The 21,633-nt window shown below is 36.2% G+C and overlaps 1 protein-coding gene across 1 annotated transcript in view; it reads left to right on the top strand.

Annotated features, from left to right (window-relative positions):
* Positions 1-4,735: 4,735 nt before the first annotated feature.
* Positions 4,736-21,633, top strand: part of LOC113994777 (prolyl endopeptidase FAP) — a 39,526-nt gene continuing 22,628 nt past the window's right edge. Inside the window, exons 1-11 of the mRNA XM_027734202.2 lie at positions 4,736-5,194; positions 5,462-5,546; positions 12,736-12,831; positions 14,750-14,844; positions 14,952-15,026; positions 15,217-15,269; positions 16,363-16,435; positions 18,090-18,210; positions 18,776-18,930; positions 20,012-20,115; positions 20,428-20,563. Coding sequence (XP_027590003.1) covers positions 5,189-5,194; positions 5,462-5,546; positions 12,736-12,831; positions 14,750-14,844; positions 14,952-15,026; positions 15,217-15,269; positions 16,363-16,435; positions 18,090-18,210; positions 18,776-18,930; positions 20,012-20,115; positions 20,428-20,563 — 999 coding nt within the window. The 5' untranslated portion in view covers positions 4,736-5,188. The remainder of the gene's footprint in view (positions 5,195-5,461; positions 5,547-12,735; positions 12,832-14,749; positions 14,845-14,951; positions 15,027-15,216; positions 15,270-16,362; positions 16,436-18,089; positions 18,211-18,775; positions 18,931-20,011; positions 20,116-20,427; positions 20,564-21,633) is intronic.

Below are 21,633 nucleotides of genomic sequence, written 5' to 3'. Positions count from 1 at the left end.
TGATATTGAACAATGGAAGGAAGATTTGTTGTTACAACAGTCAGCTTTGCAAATTCAGGATGAAGTGGTATGTACACTGGCAAAGACATGTAAACACTTCAGTAGCCCCAGGTAAAATTTGTAAGTTAGAACATAGTTGAAAAGTATATCCCAACCAAAAAAAGAATCTTATTTTGTCTAGATCTGTAATTGCTCTGCATTTTTAAAAGTTATATAAATACTGTACAGTTTTTAAAATCAGATTTGATTTCAGGTTTGCATCAGAACCAGATTTGGGGTGGGTTTGTGGGGTTTTTTTCATATTTCTGGCCTTGCTTCAGGTGGGGGGAGAAAAAGCCAAATTTCTGACTGAAGAGAAGTACATTTCAGACATCACCAAGCTAATTCAGGCCATACTGGGATTAGCTACTTACTTATAAACAAATCATAGCATTATGAAATAAATATACACACTGATGAGTTTTCACTATAGCAGTTTTGCAGATGAGAATGTGCTTAAACTATAGCAATTGTGGTCCGTGTATAAATTGAAATTATTCCATAACAGTGATTTATACCCATAAACTACTACCTTACAACTGTAAAAAAAACTAGAAGTATTGAGAGTTGAGATTATATATGCAAAGATGTTTCAAGACACAGCAATTCCACACGTATTTTTGAATGATACAACTAAAACAGGAAACACCACTGGGAGATGGGGAGTGTAAACAATTTGTAGTGTATGTGTTTTACATTTGGGTATTGATATACATTATATATATATATATATAATTCTATTTGTACCTTTTGTGCAGAGTAGAATAAATATGAAATCTTCACCAACTTCATTATTCAACATATTAACTGATAAACCAACATTTATCAGTTAAAAAAAATTCTCCTCATGTAATTATTATTCTTAGAAAATCTTATTATCTTTCTTGTATAGTAGTATCTTGCTTAATACTGAGCCTTTGGCTACTTTTAGAATATGCCAATTTAGCATTAAGTGCAGGACAAATTTTACACTTTTTATATGTTGGTCTAAGAATGTGACTATCTAAAAATGTGGGAAGTTGATAGATTACACAGGATTGTAATTTAAGAGGTATTTTCTTCATGTGCTCAGAATCTGATGAGATGCTATGAAATATACTAAATTAATTATTAGAATAATCTGTCTTGGGAAATAATCATCATCCAGATCATCTCTTGATTTCTATATTAACAAGTTGTTACAGTTACATAAATGTAACATGTAACAGGTACACTGTACGTAGCATTTTCAAGTGTCTGAATTAATTTATTTAGTACTTTTAAAGAAGTGTAAAACCCTGGTAAAAAGATGATATAATTACATAGATTGGTGCTGGGTCTTCGATCAAATAAATTTCCATGCCGAGTAGATTTTCTGCAGTCTGAGCTTTTAATGCTTCCCTGTACTGAAGCAACAAGAGTATATGAAGATGAATTTCTGCATATATGCTACAGATCTGTATGACAAACATGCCTGGGCTACTTGTAGTTCACCTGCATGCTGCTGTTATACTTCCAGTTCCTGGCGTAACTCGGCTACATTGTCACCAAAGCTTAAAGAGTGTTTGCACAATCTCACTTCAGCATAACGTCTAATGAACCTCGAATCCTGCTGGTGTGTAGGATGAGGAAGTTCCAGTCAAGTTATTGTCTCTGAGTGGGGTTGTAAAACACACCTATATTGTTCATCCAGGAAGTGTGAAGTTGTAAAAAACAAGCTAAATTGCTATATTTTATCTGCTAGTTACCTCTGCATTTATTGCCTTTATGGACCCAAAGTCCTCCAGACAGTGTGACAAATCATGATTGTATTTTCTACTTACAGCCTTTATTTGTTCTCAAATGTGGAAAGAAGAAAAACTTAGTCACTGTGAATTCGTCTGGCTATGTGTGTGGCTACTTAGGAACTGGTTCCACTTCAGTTGTATTTTGCTTATTCTTTCTAATTTTGGTCTCATGTAATGCACAACCTACATCTGTAAATCTCATTTCCTCACTTGTGAAATGTAAATACTTTAGTAACCTTAGAGTACTTGCATAACTGTTTGTATAGTCGCTGACCAAACTGAATTTTTTTTGTTGTTCCATAATTTGTCCATTTCTCCAAATGACTCACCCTCTTTCTAGCTTCCTTACACTTTTATTTATCTTACATCATGAGGTTCTGATGTTGCAGAAGTTAGGAAGTGTTTGGCTGTTGAAAGGATTGTCGTTTGCTTCTTCACCATTACAGTATAAACAGTCCAGAGAACAGAGTTCCGGTGTTAGGAGCAGTAAATCTACAGAGCTTGTAAATATCATTCTTTGACAGGTAAATTTTGTTTTGCTTCTAATGCTGCCACTATTGTGAATCTTACTAAAGCACATGGCTAGATAATTAGACTTCCAGAGTAGACAAATACATAGCAGCATATAGTCATTTTGCAAAGCCTTTTGGATCATGTGAGTTTGAATCACTTCCTTTGAAGCATTCTCTAACTATGCATTCATTAAAAGAAGCTGCGTATTTGGAAAGGAAAACTAGGCTGATCAAAACCTACATTTGCAGTTTTGTGATGTTCTGGTTGTCAGAAATAACCAATGTTGGTAGGAAACAAACAGATTTCTCTGAACCATGTTATTGAAAATACAAATGGCATTAACCACAGAATGCTAGGAAATGAGTATCAGTTTAGAAATATGAATATGAAGCATTAGTTACATGGGGAAAAATACATTTCTCACAATTCTTTTCTGTTATGGAAATTTTGAGTAGTTGCAGTACTATCTTGTTAGGAAAACTACTGCGTTTGAGCTCAGTTCTGCCCTTAATATACAGTGTATCAGGAATAATGTATTTTAGCCTTTCCAGCCTTTTTGTCCTGCATGGCTTATATCAACAGGATGGATCTTAGACACTTTATCTTATCTAACTTGTACTTTGCTGTTGTGACAAGAACTGGGGAGAGAGGTGAACTGACTGTGTGTATCTGTGGGGAGAGAGGTGAACTGACCGTGTGTATCTGTGTGTGTGTGTATATGTGTGTGCATGCATGTGCGTGTGCATGTATGCATATGTCTGTGCATGTGCGTGCATGTGTGGCTATGTGTGTATGTGTGTTGTGTTTATGTGTGTCTGTGTGTTTATGTGTGTCTCTGTGTGTATTTATGTGTGTGTATGGGTGTCTGTGTGCATGTGTGTGTGCGTATGTCTTTATGTGTGTCTGTGTGTGTTTATGTGTCTCTGTATGTGTGGGTGTGTCTGTGTGTATGTCTGTGTGTGTACATGTGTCTCTATGTGTCTATGTATATGTGTGTGTTTATGTGTGTCTGTGTGTGTGTGTGTTTGGGGAGTGAGGGAGGGGTCTGTGTTTGTGTTTGTGTGTTTATGTGTGTCTGTTTATGTGTGTGTGACTGTGTCTGTGTGTTTATGTGTGTCTGTGTGACTGTGTGTCTGTGTGTTTATGTGTGTGTTTGTGTGTCTGTGAAACTATGTTTATGTGTCTGTGTGACTGTGTTTATGTGTCTCTGTGTGTCTGTGTGACTGTGTTTATGTGTGTGTTTGTGTGTTTATGTTTATGTGTGTCTGTGTGACTCTGTGTTTATGTGTGTTTGTGTGTGTGTCTGTGTAACTATGTTTATGTGTGTCTGTGTGACTGTGTTTATGTGTGTGTGTGTGTTTGTGTGACCGTGTCTGTGTGTTTGTGTGTGTGTTTATGTGTGCATCTGTGCATTTATGTGTGTGTGTATCTGCGTGACTGTGTCTGTTTATGTGTGTGTTTGTGTGCCTGTGTTTGTGTCTGTTTATGTGTGTGGGTTTAAGTGTGTTTACGTGTCTGTGTGTGTCTGTGTGTTTATGCGCGTCTATGTGTGTTTATGTGTGTGTGTGCATTTGCGTGTGTCCGTGTGCGTCCGTGTGTGTGTGTCTGTGTGTCTGTCTCTGTGTGTGCGTCTCTGCATGTGTCTCTGCATGTGTCTCTGTGTGTGTGTGTCTGTGTGTGTGTCTCTGCGTGTGTGTCTGTGTGTGTCTGTGTGCGTCTGTGTCTGTGTGTGTGTCTGTGTGTGTGTGTGTGTGTTTCTGTGTCTGTCTGTGTGTCTGTGTGTATGTGTCTCTGCGTATGTGTATGTGTCTCTGCGTGTGTGTCTGTGTGTTTTTGTGTGTCTGTCTGTCTGTCTGCCTGTTGGCCGCCAGAGGGCCCCGCTCCCCCCCACCCCGCCCCGTGCGCGGCCCCGCCCGAGGGCAGCGCCGGGTGCGGGGGTGGGGTTGGGGCTTTGTGGGTTCGGAGTGCGGAGTTTGAGGTGCCCCGCTGCTCACGGCGCTCCCCGGGGCCGCTCCGAGGCACACCACGAGTTAGAATATTTGGGTAAAGTCAGTGTAATGAGCACGGCATACTTCGCTTTTCGAGCGTTTCCCCCCTCTGCTGAGGGATGGCTTATGTAACTTGACACTGCGGTCTTCGGAGTTTTCCCAGTTTTCAGCTGACCGCGTTGGAGTGGGCTGAATAAAATAGGTGCAATTGGTGGTTTAAGAACTATTTCAGAATTTCCACTGGGCCAGTATGTATTTAGTTCTCTAAGCTCTCCTACGTAACCTATAGAAGGGCATAGTTTTCAGGCAAAAACAGTAATTCTCCTCACATGTGGAAGACATTAAACAGTATCCGTTTCTGCTGCTTGATTTGCATTCTTGCACTATCATTTATTATTTCAGAAAGTAAACATACGTGAATTACATATAAACAAGCTATAGAATTCTATTTTTAATTTCTCTGTAGAGAGCAGAAATAAGGTCATGGCTATGTCCTGAGAATGTGAAGATTGCCAAAAAATACAGCAGAAACTTTTCAGAGAAAAACAGTGCATGTCAAGCATCTGATGAGTCATAAAACCTCAAGTTAGTGTAAGCAGATGTTGGTTACAGCTCACATTGATGGGAAGTACATAATCACCACCCCTATAGCCACCCACTGTCCATTTCTGGTCCAAGAACTTCCCCAAAAGTGTGTTTTTAATTTTATGGAAACCCTTTGAAATTTGGCACAGTTTTCAGAAGTATGTAGGAAAAAAAAGTCTGCCAGAGGTTTGGCCTCCAACTGTGAAAACAGACACTGCCTTTTCAAACTCCTCTCCTGGATCTGCTGACCAACACCCAGAAGAGAGAATTTGCATTCTTTAAGAATACGGCAGGAAAATGAAGGTCTGTATGCTCTGAATTCAACTTCTGGTAACATTTACATCTTTTGTTTTAAACTGTCAGCTGTTACACAAGGCTAGGCTCTGATACGAAAATGTTTGTTTTAAAGAAAAAGGAAAGGGAAGTCTTTTCATATGTGCTGCAGGGAAGTTTTTGCTTTTTGCTTGGATGGATTACAGCAGTTAGAGAGTGGGAGGATTTAATTTACCAGCCATAGAAGTGTGCTTCAGGCAATATTAGAAATGTAATTTTTTTTTTTCTGTTCTGCAGACCCGGCTAAAAATCATATTTGGTGTGGTTATATGCCTTTTGCTTTCCTTATTACTTATGTGTATTATACTGCTTCCATCAAGAGGTAAGGCATTTCTAATCTAATGTAGTGTAAAACACAGTTTGTTTAGCTACTGTGACTTCTAAAGTTCACGAAAGTTCATCAAATCATCTTTAGGATTGTCCTGTCAGAATTGTTCCAGCTTTATCACTTTACAGAAATGTACTGACAGCTGAAATATCCTGAAGGTGAAATTGAAATGCCAGCAGATGTTGAAACAAGGAACTCTTTGAAGTGAAAAGCACCGAAATTAACTTTGTTGTGCATGATATATAGTGTTCTTAGTCAGGACTGCAAAAATAATTCTCAGATCTCCTCATATTATGTAATTTTCTCTGTTAGGGGTTAGGAGATTCTCACAAACTGTTAGTAATTTTCTTTAGCTTGGTGAGTTTGTATTTGGTTTTAAATGGTTGTGTAATAATTACAGAAGTTCTGCATCCAATTACAAGTTAAACATTTTGTTGTAGGTGGGGTATGATTAATTATTTGTGGATATATTCAGGATTGTATTTGAAAATTAAAGTCAGCATTGTATAAAATATGGATGGATAGTTTGCTCTAGTATTATTATGCCAGCTGTATCTAAATCAACCCAGTGGGATCTGCTGAGTCCTCTGGTGAAGTCTGAAGTAAGTGAAGTTTGAAATTTTGAGCATGAGTGACACTAACTTGATGGTAATTTTTTCTATGAGAGGGGGATTAGGGGCAATACAAGTATTTACATGGCCCTTTCACTATAGCAGATTAATTGAATGCCTGTGAAATAATTAACATTGTAATAAAAAGGTTGTATTTGACTGAGAGTATCTATTTAAAAGGTTTTATTTCTATTATTATTCTCTGTTCATATGTGGGCAGGGTGACTGAGATAAGGAAATTGGGTTTGTATTTACAACTAAATGTTATTAAATCAACCATCTGCTTAATCTTGTGAAAGTTAAGTCCTATATTTAATATGCAGGTTTTGTCTAAGGTGAAATCTCCTTCCTACTGATATGTCTGTGAAATATGGTTATCGGGGTTGTTTTGTTGAGAGGAGTGTTGGAGGTTTCTGAAGCACTTAGGGATGATGCTGCTGTGCAGCATGTGAACGTGAGGATGGATTATACCAGGGTGGTATGCAGTTCTGTGAGACATAACCACCTCACAGTGATAGTTTAGACTTTGACTATCAGTGGTAGGGTGTCAGATTTTTTGGCTACCTTGAGCATGGCCAAATCTGAGTTTTCACTACTAGGTAGATGTATGATATGAGGTCAGACTCACTCATACCAAGCCTGCATGTTAAGACAGGGAGGGCAGAATATTTTTATGAGATTTAAACAAAAAAAGAATAATGAGGAAACAAAGAGCCGGGAGACCAAGGATCAGTTTGGCAGCCTGAAGAAGTTGCTGAAGATGATGGATGGTACTGTAGGAGGAAATGAATTTATTTTTCCCTTCTGAAGTTATCAAATACAGCTCACTGGCCTCTTCAGTACCTGAGCAATTATGAAGAACTCTTGTCATCTCTATAGTTTCTTGGAATAGTGACTTAGTAACAAGTCATATTAAACATCACGTTTAGCTAATAAGGATAATAAAGAAATTTTCTTACTTCACATAGGATGATAAAGAAATTATCATACTTTCACAGAATGCTTTTGAAGGAGCATTTTAGACAATTGTTGACACACTTTAGACAGTTGTGTTGAATGCACAATTATATTAGGGGTGTCACATTATGGCTTCTTATTCTCAGGTGGAACTGTAAGTGCTGCAGTTATCTGTTTGAATGCCTCACCCTTTTTGAATTTTAGTTGTCTACTGATCAGCTGTAAATAGAAGAAATATAAATTAATTTTACAGTTACAAATTTTGCAAGTTGAAGACAGACAGGAAATGGCTACATAGATGGAATGTTGTTTGTACATTCCACCTTTACCACTACTTAACTGAAAGGATGTGGCGATCTAGAAAGACAATTACTTGCATATGAGAAGTGTATAGACACAGAACAAATAAATTTCTGCTTAAGAAATCAGCAAAGGAAAATGTCATTTATAATTCTAAAAGAACTGGAAGTATTGAGTTATGATTTTGTCTGCAAAATTTCTAGTTATTTCATGTTCTTCAAACTTCTCAAAATGTGATACCTGGTTTTGGCTTAAACATGCAAGACTATAAAAATGTCAAAAATTCTCAAAAGTTATACTGGAAAAAAGTTTTCTGTTTGGAGAGGATATTAAGAGGGAAATACTTGCAGTTATTGCACAATTTCTGTGGGCATCAGAAGAGCAAGGTGGGCAATCTCAGTATAGCAATTGGCCTCTATGCCTAAGAAATTACTGACCATTTTTTGATGTGTCTTTGAGTACATGTGGTATGATTTACCTGACTATGGTAATCCAGCTATGATCACCAAACCGCAATAGTTCAGAAAGGTTCTTTTCACCTGTACACTGGTGTACCTAGTCCTGTTCTTCTGCAGCATAAACAAGAAAAAAATATCAGTTTGCAGTGGAAAAGCTATAGCAGAACCACAGGCAGAGTTACAATCAACCGTATGTATTGCTTAGGCTCCAAATTAATCTTCTCTTTTGCTATTTTTAATGAATATTCAGAATCATGTCTGTCTGTTTCTGTTCCCAGTGTATGGTTGGCCTAGGCCTGAGACCAAGTCCCTCATTCTCCGACATCTCAGATGAGGTGATAGGGCATTCCTCTCAGCCAGGAAGGGGTGAGCAGCCAGTTCTTAGGAAGTGGTATTGTTCTTTGCTACACATCAGCCAAATCCATTTTCTGATTCAATTAATGCCTCCCTGTGTTCTGATGCCAAGTCAAACCAGGTTGTGTCCATCATTGTGGAAGGGAAGAAAAGTACTTCCCGCCAGGAATTCAGTTGCTGGCACCAGCTGGAGGTGGTGCTGTTAGTTGCTGCTTTCTAATTGAAAATGCCTGGATATTTAGTTGAAAATGCCTGGATATTTGACTGAAAACAGAAATAAAGTTAAAGAGAAAATCTCATCTTCTTGGCTGTCTATCAAAGTTGGCATGTTAAAATCAGAGTTAATAAACTCTCTGTAGTTGCTGAAGTTTCTTGCAATTGAAAATCAATAGATTACCATGACAGAGTGCCTCCACCACTCTGGTGATTCAGTCTTAGCAACAAGTTCAGGTTCAGATATAATAGTGTAAACCTTGCTACAGTGATCTGCACACTGGGGGCATAGAGCTATAGGGTATTAGAACAGAGTAATAAAAACCAGTATTAAGATGAATTAGCACTTTAACAGATTTCAGTCTACTGTACTTGCGCTCACTGTAGTCTGTGACAATACTCCTAGGAGGCACTGGGTGGGCCTTTTCTTCCATAATCTGACTAGTGCTTTGAAGAAACTCTACATTACTTTGATTCTTAAATTAGAATTAAGTGCTTACTCAAAACAGGCTCTGTTAATTTTCTGTGCTTATTCACATGCTGGTGGCAGAATAAAATCTCTAGTTTAGGACTAATTTAAAAGGGATTACCCCAACAATCTCACCTCTCCAAGTCTATGCTTAGAAAAAAAGTATGATGACTAAGACCTAAGGTAAATTTTTATGGTAGCTTTTCATTATAAATATGTTTTCTGAAAACTTGATTTTCAATAACTAAAGGGGATTATAAGGGGTTTTCCATTATTTAGAAAGAGGCTTTTTTCCTGTCTTGGCACCTTATGCAGTAGAGATGTTAGAGTTGCTAGTAAACTAAAACATTCTCATTCTAGCATGCTCTAGCTTTCTATACACAGTTTCTGTTCCTACCAGTAACAAAAGCTAGATCAAACTGTGAAACATGACTTGTTCAGACTTCACCTTTTCTGCTCATTCTGAAGGGTGCTTTTAAGTAACTTTCATTGAGAAAACAGAGACTGAGTGTAACACAGGTATGGAAAACATGTTCAGTTGATGTGGAGCTGAGTGTGACCAAAGTTCTGGAGCAGGGTCAGGAGTGTTGGAATTAATTTCTGATGCTGAACTGAGCTGTGATTTCCTCATGTTGAAGGAGCTTGCAGTTCAGCTATTCAGCATCAGGCCACAGAGATGAGAATGGACATCTTAGTCCAGAAACAGACTGTAATACCATGCTGACCGGTTTTCTTTTGGCTAGTCCTCTAATTGAAGTTTGGCAGTGAATGCTAAACAAAATACATATAAAAATACATATATGTTAAATACATATAAAATAAATGTATGTAACTACATATATAAAAATAACATATACAGAAACCAGAATACTTTCAGATTATTATGTACACTTGCTTTAATTTGGCAAGAGTAGACACAATTTATACGGACGCACATTAGAACATGTTGTGGAATAAGCCAGTAAGCATTTGAAATCTAAAACAAGGGTTGTGCTGGTTTACCCACATCCAGTCTTTGAAATGGAATAATCCTCATAATACAAACAGAATTTCACAGTGATGGATTGGTGTGCATAAAGTTAATCTGAGTTTAATATAATTGAAAGTTTTGCTTTCTGTTTTTTATTAAGCTCTCTCATGACAATGAACTGAAAAGTAAAGTTATCTGCATAAAGCCAGTGGCAATTATTAGATGTTTACATACTTTTATCATCACAGTTATATATATGTAAGTCAAATACATTCAAATGCAAGAGTGAGTAATTATGATCATTGAATATATAAAGCAAGTTACACTGTGAAGCAAAACAACCAGTTGAGTGCACAGAAAAATACAGAGCTGCACTCTGTAAATGAGTGCAAATGGACGACAAAGGATTAAAACTGAGACAGCAGGGTGGTGAAGGGAAGCGAGCAAAGCTGAAATTTGGTGAGCTTTCATTTCTGTAGCGGTTGGCTCTGCTTTTTGCTTCCTATTTGTCCCTGGGCATCTTTTTTCATCTTTGTTATTTTATAGAGAAACAAACCACAATGAAAGAATTTACCAAGCCTGCCAACAGCCATCCAATTTAATGTCTATAGAGTGTTGCAGACATGTAAAGTACTTTTCATGTTAGCATCTGTTTTGTGAGCAGAGATTTTGGGTACTGTTATTGAACAAGTCTTTAGTTACAGAAGAAGGAATCAGCAACAATTGTAGGAAACTATTAAAGATGCTACTGATATCTTCTGTTGCCTAGAAACCAGCATTCAAAATTATAAATGCTCAAGTGAGAAATAGTTGTGTTTGGATTTTTTTGGAGTCCAGTGGTAGAAATTCAGATCTGAGTGGACACATTTTGAAAATGATTAGTAGTCATAATAAATCATCACAGAATATTAAGTATGTAAGGGTGAGATAGCTAACGGAGTGAAGGTTTAAATTAGAGCTGTGAAAATTAAACCAGTGATGACAAATGTGTGTTATTGCTTGTCTTTATAGTGCAAAATCCTCTTAAACTGAGAGAAGGAACAAGGAAATTTTACCAGATTAAGGTATGAAGAAGGACTGCAAATTTAAGCCTCCTATACACACAACCTTGGAAATAGATCTTAACAGGAGATTTCTTTTGCTAATAAGCTTGTTCACTTAGAGAATATAAACTGAAAGATAGTGATAATTAATCATCACTCAATATAAATAGAATTGGGTTCTTCTTTGTAATTATTATCTGTGCATTTCTTAAGAGTCTGCCATCTTCTATGTTTATCATTAGTGTATCAAAGATCTCTAATATACAGTCATGGTATTAGCAAGAGGAATTAACTTCATGTTGACCTTCTTGGGATATTTTCTGGACATATTGCTAGCTCAGAGTTTATATGGATAAGTTTTTTCCTATGGATTGGCATTCAGTTTTATTTCTTGTGACAGCTTTCTTCTTCATTAGTGCAGGCAAGGCTTGTGTCAACAGTCAACCTGACATGTGTATTCTACAGTAAGTAATAGTCACTTAGCAGAAAAAAATATGTATTATCATTACAAAGTACCATAGAAGATAATATGAAGAAACATTTCCCAGGAAGTCAGTGTGATCTTAACAGAGGGGGCAGCTGTAATGAGCAATTGATGGAGCATGATATGAAACCCGAGGGCAACGAGTCATCTTGATTATCTGACTGTCCTCTGAGAGCTCTGATGGAACAAACAGGGGAAGTGGCAGAGATCTACTAAGCTGGAGTGTGACATCCCCACTACCTCTGAAGACCATGGCAAAAGTGCCCTTGAATTTAAAGGAGAAAAAAAGCCCATACAGAATGCCTAGACTTGAAAACTGCCATTATTATGCTGCTGAACTTTAAAAACTGGCCTTTATCAGAAAAGTTCCTGTGTCTTTTGAGGATTAAGTATTTTGCCTACTCTCACTCTTGGAAACTGCATAGGTTCTGCACAGGAACTGCACAGGATAATCCTCATCCAGTTGATTGTCCTTGAATTTTGTTTTAAAATCTGCCCTATCTTAAGGTTTTTAGTTTTGGGAAGAAACATAGACAAAGCCACAAAACCAGTCACAATTTTGTGCATTATTTTAATGCAGTTATCTGACCTGCTTAGAAATCAAAAATCTGAGTACTTTTCTTCTCTCCAGAATCATTGTCAATTTTCTTTTGCAGCATTAAATAAAAAGTTCAAATTTGGGTTCACTCATTCATTACTTCTTCACATTATTTTTACCTGCATACCTACATTTATTTTTTCATGTGGCTACTGAGAAATATATGTGGATGGGGATTATTTTGCAAGCTTTATCTCCATCCTCTAACAATGGCTGATGAGGCATTTATGAGATTTGGCAGTAAAGGTTTGTAGGCACATCCTGTTGTTTGACCATCTGCTGAACATGTGCAGGTTCCGATTAAAATAGTTGTTTTTACAAGTTCATGAAACTCATGCTTTAAGGGGAAAGAAAAAAAAATACACAAACCTTTAATTTGTCATTTGTGTGAAAAAGGGTTGGTTTTTTTGGACTCACAGGGTCTACAAATAAATGTGTTTGACTGAATAAATGACTGGGTGAAATAAATCAGTTTGTTTCATTTCTAATTTTGTATTCCTAAAATTGAATCCTTCAGAGGCTAAAGGACCTTATCAGAACAGTAACAGAGAACTTTCCTTTCTGCTGTGCTTATTCTTTGCATGTTTCCAGGATTATGGTATCCTCACTGTTCCATGGTACTAAATATAGAAAAGAGGAAATACTGGACTAGTAATTATTTCTTTTTCTTTTCTTTTTTTTTTTTTCCCATTTTCCATTAACAGAAACTTTCTGTCTTATTCTTAGTTGTCAACTCAGATGATGGTCCCAGAGCTCTTACATTGGAGGATTATTTGAGTGGAAACTTCCAGTATAAAACATTTTTTCCATATTGGGTGTCAGGTAAGCAAAATCTTTTCTCAAACATAGATAAGACTTTCTAATATATATTTCCAGACTGGTTTACACAGGCTGAGAAATGTATTTTTCCTCCAGCTTTACTGTGAATGAATCCTAACTATGAAATTAAACCATGTGTTAGTCAAAACTTACGGTTGAAATTTACTATTCTGTCAGTCATTCTAGAAAATCCAGGTATTCGATGTTTCAACAGACATGTTTGAATCAAGTATAAACTATAATTTTACAGAGGCCTTCAATGTTTTATTTCTTTTACTGTCATGTTCATTGCAGCAAGTGAAAGAAATATGTCAATGTGTCAGTCATTCCTTAAACAATCTCCTTTTTATGTTTTTCACAACATTTTTTCACTTACCATTTGTAATGATTGAGGTATTCTGTTTTACAGGCCCTGTTCCTTGTTTTCAGTAGTACCTGGCTCTGCAATGAGCCCAACTGTTCTTATCTCATTTAAGGAATAAGATACACTCACTGCTGAAATGCCTGAGTTCCAGGGCATTGCATTGAAAACAAAGCTAAGGTTCTAAGTTCCTTAAGGTAGAGGGCAAAGACATGAAGTTAATTGCTGCTGATAAATGTGTCTGTGTGTGGCTGAAATACCGGTTTGGTTATCATTGAATTGCAGCAGCATGGAAAGGCTGGAGCTGGACTGGTTTGCCTTCAAGCACACACATCACTACCACTCCTATCGATGAGCTGCCTCAAGCAGTTACTGTGCTCTGCCTAGAGCAAGAAATGTAGTGCCCATTCACTTGGATTCTTACCAAGCTGGTTTTATCCCACAATTTTAGAACGGAAATGAAACCTTATAGGACATTGCTAGCAGCAGTTAAAATTTTACAATTAACAATTTGAAGTATGTTGATATGACTTGTATGATTTAAAAATTAGGTTGCAGTTTGTTAGAATTATATCTGAATGTCTGAAGGATGTAGGCTGCCTATCACTTAAACCTAATATTCTTCTTCCCTCTTTATAGCTTTCTCACTTAGACTTAGCTTTCAACAGTCACAAAGCTCACACAAAAGTCATGCCATAGATTCCATAGATAGTCATGCCTACAGCATTCCATATGTCTACTTCTCTTCCGAAACAAGGAGTTAAAATTGAATATTTCATCCTAAGGGTGTCTGAGATCAGCACAAATGCTATTACACGAATCACAGAAGTGTGCTCAAAAGATCCAAGGGTGATCTAATTTCCTAAAAATGAGCACCTCACACAAGGTTTCAAGCTGCTTTTAAACTGTTAGTCTTGCTCTTTAACTACACAAAGTATGTAATTCCTTCTCTCTGTTTATAGAAGTGAAAATAGCAATCTGAAACTAAAATTCTGATCTTTATTCTCTACCAACCTATGGCTCAGGTCTTGAGCACAGGTAGGGTTAAATTCCATTCTCGGTCAAGGCCACTGACGCTCAACCCTCACTTTGTAGAACTTGCGTGAGTAAGTAAGAGCAGTGTCACTTATGCAATGTCAGCTACATGGTACTGCTGTTGTCTGTGGAATATACAAATGAGAATGTTCTGGTAAAATGATAAGGAAAGATATTGAACATTTTCTTTAAAACATTTACATTTTGATACTGACATTCTAATGGGTCTGTCGCTGGCATTCTTGATCAGACATTGCTGAGAATAAAATCTGGAATTTACTTAAAAAGTTAAGTAGCTGATCCTGTGTGCAGAGTATAATCTAGAGAAGGTAGTCAAGAACCTTGAAGACAGTTTCTTGATAACTCTGTATTTGACCTTATTAAAAGAAAAACATTTTCTATCTAAATGCCAAAAGATATTTGCTCAAAATCTATTCATTAAAAGGAGTGTGAACACATTGATAAACAGCTTTGTTCTGTAGTAACTTCTGTGAAGGTAACAAACATTTTGTCTTGTTTATAAAGATAATGAGTATCTACATCAATCTGCAGAAGATGATATTATTCTTTACAATGTTGAAAGGAATTATGCAACTACCATCATGACTAACAGAACAATGGTATGTACCTTTTTAATTAATAAAAAGGCAGAAAAGTGGAGTTGCATTTCAAGTCCCAGTTTAAAAGTGAATGAGACTAGAACCTAATCTACTTCTCAATCTTTCAGAAACAAGTTAATGCTTCAAATTATGTGTTGTCATCAGACCAATATTTCATAGCTCTGGAAAGCAATTATTCAAAGGTAATAATTATAATATATCTCTTAATGAAATATTTCATTTCATGAAGTATTTTTTTGGTTGTGATTACCATAGATAAATGTTTTTTGGTACTTTCTTGAGATGGGGGTAGGCTGTGAGAAGGCAGCTGATTATTTGTAATTAGATTATCTTTTTCCAAGCTAATAGTGTTTTCTTGCTTAATTTATGCAGCTGTGGAGATACTCTTATACAGCATCATACCACATTTATGATCTCATATATGGGTAAGGCCTGATATTTCTTACAGAGGGCTATGGTGAATACACTGTAGTGTATTGTGCTTGCAAGCTGAAAAACTGTAGTAAAGTGACTACTATCCTGCTTTGCTTTTTGCCTGACTCTATCAGATTACTTATTCACTTAAAAAAAACGTTCCCTAAGAAAATCATGCATTCTTTTTATTTACTCATCCAGGTGTCTGGATTGATTTATATTGCATGCCGTAAAACTTTCACTGCTCAAGACTCTAATTTTTTTTTTCTTGGCATAATTTTCGCCCACCCTATCTTGGCTGCTTGAGTCCATTTCAGTCTCATACCTGATGTCTCCATGCCCTTCTGCTAGTTCATTCTTTTTATCATTGATCCACTGTTTAACTTTCCTAAAATATTCACATGTCCCTTAGGGCTCCAGTGATCTTGTGACAGTTCATCCTGCATTCCTCAAAAGTTTACAGCTTCTTTTTTTTCCTCTTTCCCAAGACCTTCCCCAAACCACTCCTCTTTCCACCCAAATCCAAAGGAGGTCATGTGCTCATCTGCCCTGGTCACCTTTTTATGCCATAAGTAGCAGCGTGACCAAATGCTTCTTAGTTCTGAGCAACAGGGGCTGCCCTGAGCTGCACCATTCTTAGGAAACTGTTGGCTCAAGGTGACAGGAAAAGGTTGCTTCAGGCTAATGTGAGTGGGGAGGTACTGCATGTGGGTTGTGATCCTTAACGAATGCTGTAAATGCTGTTGTCATGCCTGGCTCAGCATGCTGTATCCTGAGCTCACGTTTCCCAATAACTTGCTGAGACTGTAATGCAGACTGTAGGTGGAGCAAATGACTCCTTCAAAGGTGCAGCATTTGAAAAGAGATAAGGCTGGCTTCTTAGGCTGTTGAATAAGTTTTCAAAGGGTTGAGTTTAAGCCTTTGCCAGAATTCGTGAACACCATCATGTTCCTGCATGTCTCTGCCTGCCTTAATTGTGCATTGCTTGAGAAACAATAAGCAGTTAGAAAATAAAGCCATTTGTGAATTTTTTATTAATGTACAGTATAATGATCCATTTGCACTGTGCACAAAAAGCCATCTCAATTTCTTTCCTTTTTTTAGTGGTTTTGTAACAGAAAATCAGCTTCCACATAAAATTCAGTATATATCCTGGTCACCCGTTGGACACAAATTGGTTAGTAAAGATAATTGTTAGAATGAATTTGCTTTGTGTGGTTAGAAGACATTTGTCTGCCTTCGTTTTTTATTTTGTTAGGCCACATTTTTGACAGGCTCGTGTTTATTAATCTTGGTTGTGAGCAAGAATGACAAAGAAAAGTTTTAACTTGTTAAAATTTAACTTGTCTGTGTCTCAATAGAAGATAATCCATGCTCTCAGCTATGTTATGTGTTTCAGTTTGCTCACTGGTCTCTTATGAAGAATTGACCAAAATAATTGTATTTAGGATTAAATGCAGTTTCAGGGTCTGAAAACTGATAGACTTTCCTTTGACACTGTATAACACATGAATTTATTATGGAGCTTTAGACATGCAGTATTTAAAATCTGTTCTAAAATTTTTAGTCTAGGAAATGGCCAGATTCTTATTACAACAATGTTGCTTTCTCTTTTTTTTTTAATAGCTCCTTGATAACCAAGTGTATATTTCTCATTAATTGTAATAGAACTATCTCATAACAAGTTTATAAACTTTTTTTATTCTTGATTCGAAAGCATCAGCCCAATAATAGTGGTTTTTTAAGCTGCTTATCCACTATTGACAAAATATATATGCAAGAGAAAAGATTTCAAACATTTCAAAAAATACCCAAGGCTAAATATTTAGCCCAGGGGGATAAATATGAATGGAAAACTTACTAGGATTTTTTTCATGTTCTGCCAGAGTATTAGTTCTCTCACATTAAATATTGTTATTTTCTTTATCAAGAATTCTGAAGACAGAACACAGTGAAGATAGTTTCCTATCTTTCTAGTAATGATAATCTGTGATGTTTTTATAAAATAGTCTGGAATTGTTCAAGGCCGGGCTGGGTGGGGCCTTGAGAAACCCGGCACAGTGGAAGGTATCCCTGCCCATGGAAGGGAGGTTGGAACTAGGTGATCTTTAAGGTTCCTTCTAACCCAAACCATTTTATGATTCCTTGTATTGTATCTGAGAGTTTCAGGGGTTGCTTTGTTTTTCATTGGGAGCACAAAGTAGGTAAAATGTTATGGTGATGTTGCTAACAAGTGCTTACAGCTTAAAAAGGGAGGATTTTCTGAGGCTGATGCTTCTGGTGCCGGTTTCTTAACCCCATGTCAATTCATTTGATTGAAATTTAGAGATATCCAAGACCTGCATTTAGAGATATCCAAGATAAGCATTCCTTACAAGAACTCTCTTTGGGCAACCAATTTACTAGAAAAGAACAAACGAGCCCAGACAGAGTAAAGCCTTTTTTTGTCTCTTCTCACTTCACGTAGGCCTTTTGTCAGATTTAGAAAAGTCCAATTATTTTCTTTTCAGTCACTTTGTATTTGTTTTTATCTTCTACTTTTGGTGGAACAAGAAGAAAAAGTCACAAAACAGTTTGAGGGTCTCTTAAAAAACAGCAATTTGAATGAGTTGCAAAGGTTCTAATTTTTTTTCATGATTTTCCACACACAATGTATAATTTATTTGCTGACCTACCCTTGAGAAATTTGCAAGGGCCATTAGTGTAGCATTTATTTCCCTTTCTGTATTAATTAGGTTGTCCTTGTGTAATGTAAGAGCATTGACTGCAGAAGATTGGAATCTAACCCCTGTAATTGACTACACTCATAAGAAATACTTTCTCTTCTTTAGGTATATGTATATCAGAATGATATCTATTTGAAACAAAGTCCAAGAGAGGCACCAATTAAAATAACTAGTGATGGAAAACAGAATGAAATATTTAATGGGATTCCTGATTGGGTCTATGAAGGTAAGTAGATCTTGAAGGGCAACAACTAACATGATAAATGCTTTGTTTAGATTACCCGGTTCTCACAATCCATTCCAAAATATCTGTGATGATACTTTTTTAGAGCCCTAGGTTACTCCATTTCCTTATTGTATTTGCTGTACAATGGCTGAATGTTGTATGCATAGTGTGTAATCAAACTACTGAGTCTTTGTTACTGAAACTGTGTCAGAACTGTACAAATTTGGCTTCCTGCTGATGCACAGGCAGTGGCTGTGAATTAAGCTTTAATGGGAGTTTTAATTTTGGTGGAAATTTGGCACTTCAGTGAATCCAAAAAAGTTAAAAAAAAAAAACCAAAAAACGAAGACATGGACACAAGAAAACCCCAAGTGGGTTAAATAGGATCTGTATGCCTGTTTTGAGAGTTCTTAAGGCCTCTCAGAATTGAGATGTATTGCGGTATGTTTGATGTTATTTATTTATTGTAACTGTCTTTACATGTCTAGGTTACTGAGTAGAATGCTAAAATAGATTAGAAGATAGATTATAATGATAAACTATTATTTTATTTGTTTTTCCTCAGAGGAAATGCTAGCAACAAAATATGCACTGTGGTGGTCTCCAAGTGGAAAATATTTAGCATATGTACAATTTAATGATTCTGACATACCAGTTATTGAATATTCATATTTTGGTGAGGACCAATATCCTAGAAAAATAATTATCCCATACCCAAAGGTATGTTTTATCATTCTTTTGACTTCCTTTCTGTTGAGAAATAAGTTATGAAAATGATAAAATTAACTGTACTTAAGAAATTATTGTATTACAGTAGTTAAATCCATTGTGACTTAAATGAAAGAAAACAAACTTGGGCCAAGTTCTGAAAAGCTGTACGTACATTCAAAACTGTAAATATAATATCATCGAAATAAATGGAATTACTCATGCAAGTAAAAAGCCTGTGCAAAAGTGCATGTTTGCATGGTCAAGCCTTGGTTTTTTCAATTCAGTTTATTTATTGTGATGTGCTAAGTATGCAGTTGTTATTTTTCATTACAGTAAATAAATTATGAGATTTTTTATTTTTAAAAATAAAGGCTGTGACAGCCTCAGTTTATTTGCATACTTCATAGGGCTTTTTGATCTCAAGGGCCTTAGGATTTTAATTGCCTTCTAGTGCCAGATCTAAGGCAAGACAGTTTTGGGTTGGCATTTCTTCAGCATGTGTTAGAGAGCTCTGCTGACTCTTTGTCATGTTCATATGATTGGATGGTATCATACATTAATGTATCTTAAGAAGTTGCTCACCTGTCAACTGGGTGGGTTACAGCTCTAAGGTAAAACTGGATGGTTTAGACCACACATGGAGGAGAATTGAAACACTAATAATGTATGCAATGAATAACCAACCATGAAATCAGTTTAAGCAACCATTTAACAGCTGGGATCAAACAGCACTTGCAATCATGTGAATGTACTCCTGGAGTTTTATGCCAAAGTAAGTGTAGTGTGTGCTGCAAAGATCCACACTGCAAACAAAACACTGGTTCCCATCAAGCACATTTTCCATGTAGAAAGGCACTAAATTTGACTGTTTAAAAGGTTTTCTTCTTTATATATTAAATGATGCAAAAATAAGTAATGTACTACTGCTGTAGTGTCACTCTGAGATCTTATAGGACCACATTTGCCCTGTTATACTCAACTGAATATGTATTTTGTAACATATCTACTTTCTTGCAAAACGTGTTGTAATTTTCCTCGATCTGAATTGTTTGGAGCCTGGTTTGAATAACCTGATACATTTTCTTTGAAGGCTGGGGCTAAAAATCCTACTGTTAAAGTGTTTATTGTAGACACTACTTACCCTGAAGTGTTTCATCCTAAGGAGGTGCCGGTTCCTACAATCATAGCATCCAGGTAGTGTGCCCTCAAGTATGTTTTTTTGTTTTAAAAAAGTTTTTACCTATGTGTTTTAAATGCTTGAACTTCTGAGTTGTTCTGTTTTTAACAGGGGACTGCCATATTAATCTCCTAGAAGGATCAGAAGCTAACTAGAAACGCTGTATTTAGCTGTCCATATGATACATTGTTATAAAGGACAAAAAAATACCCTAAAACAATGGAAGCTTTGCTTCTTCCACAGAACAATATGGGGTATTCAGTCTGGAGCAGTGCTGCTATATTCCTGTTGTTTAATAACCACCATTTCTTTCTGGTTTTATTTTTTAGTGATCACTATTTTACTTGGCTTACTTGGGTAACAGATACTCGAATCTGTGTGCAATGGCTAAAGAGAATCCAGAACTTTTCAGTCTTAGCCATTTGTGACTTCAAAGAACGTTCAAATACTTGGGACTGTCCAGAGGTAAGTTGGAAATATAAATTTAAAATTGCTGAAATTAGCATTTACTAATCCCTGCCATAATTGCATTTTACAGCGTTTGATCAGATTCATTTTTACTAGTAGTGATACCTTTTTTCAATATTTTAATTGCTGGAGAAGGGCTGAAAAAATATTATTTACTCCAACAAGAAATTGAATCACCAAAATATTTTTTTGTGCGAGGCTTAAATAAAACCAAAGCAACAAAACGCAGAAGAATGCTATTGAGAAGCTTTTAGTACTGTTGTTTAGTTCCTCCTTGCTTCGTCACATCCAAAAGTGGAACCATACAGGATCTGTATCATCTTTTAAAAGAAAATCTAATTATACCATGTTGAAATTTGATGCTAAGTCTGACTAAATCATGTGCTTTATGATTAATGTTAAATTAGTTGAAAGAACATACTGATTAAAAGAGGGGAGCTTTTCAGGAGGAAGAAAGTCTTCTCTCTTATTAAGTTCTACATTTGGAGAGAGCAAGCAAGTTTTCAGAAACACAAACGGATCTAAAAGAAAACTTCAATCTAATTGCAACAATAGCTCTACCTTTTGTTTAAATATATCATTCTATGATTTAGACAGTTTGGAAGGAAAATCATGTTCTGCTAAGCAGAACAGAGCTCTGTAAAGCCTGAAGAGTGTAGACACTGATAAATTCATATAGATCCTAAAGGAAATTCTAAATTTCAGTAAATCTAGTATAGAAATCTCTTTTATTGTCTTTTAGTATTAATGGTGTTTGCTTGTCTTGTTCTTAGGGTTGATGGTACAGAACACCTATAAAAACTAGCATTAGGATGAAACCTTGAACTAATGGAAAATAAAAGACAAGAATATTTATAAAAGTGTTATATATAACTGATAAATTGTAAATTCAAAGTTTATTGACACAGCCTTTTCAAGCTGAAAATAATGTTTATTCCTCTGTGATACAATAATTGTTGCAAATTTAAAGGGATGTTTAGGTCCTGTTATTTCAAAAACATAATCATTGAAGTAGTTTTCCACAGAGAACTATCATAATATATTATGATAGGAATTATACATAGGAA

This window comes from Pipra filicauda, unplaced genomic scaffold, assembly GCF_003945595.2.
Source record: "Pipra filicauda isolate LSUMZ 115617 unplaced genomic scaffold, ASM394559v2 scaffold253_size2546935_pilon, whole genome shotgun sequence".
NCBI lineage: Eukaryota > Metazoa > Chordata > Aves > Passeriformes > Pipridae > Pipra > Pipra filicauda.
Note: the sequence above shows the minus strand (reverse complement) of the source record. Positions and strands in the feature narration are given on the sequence as shown.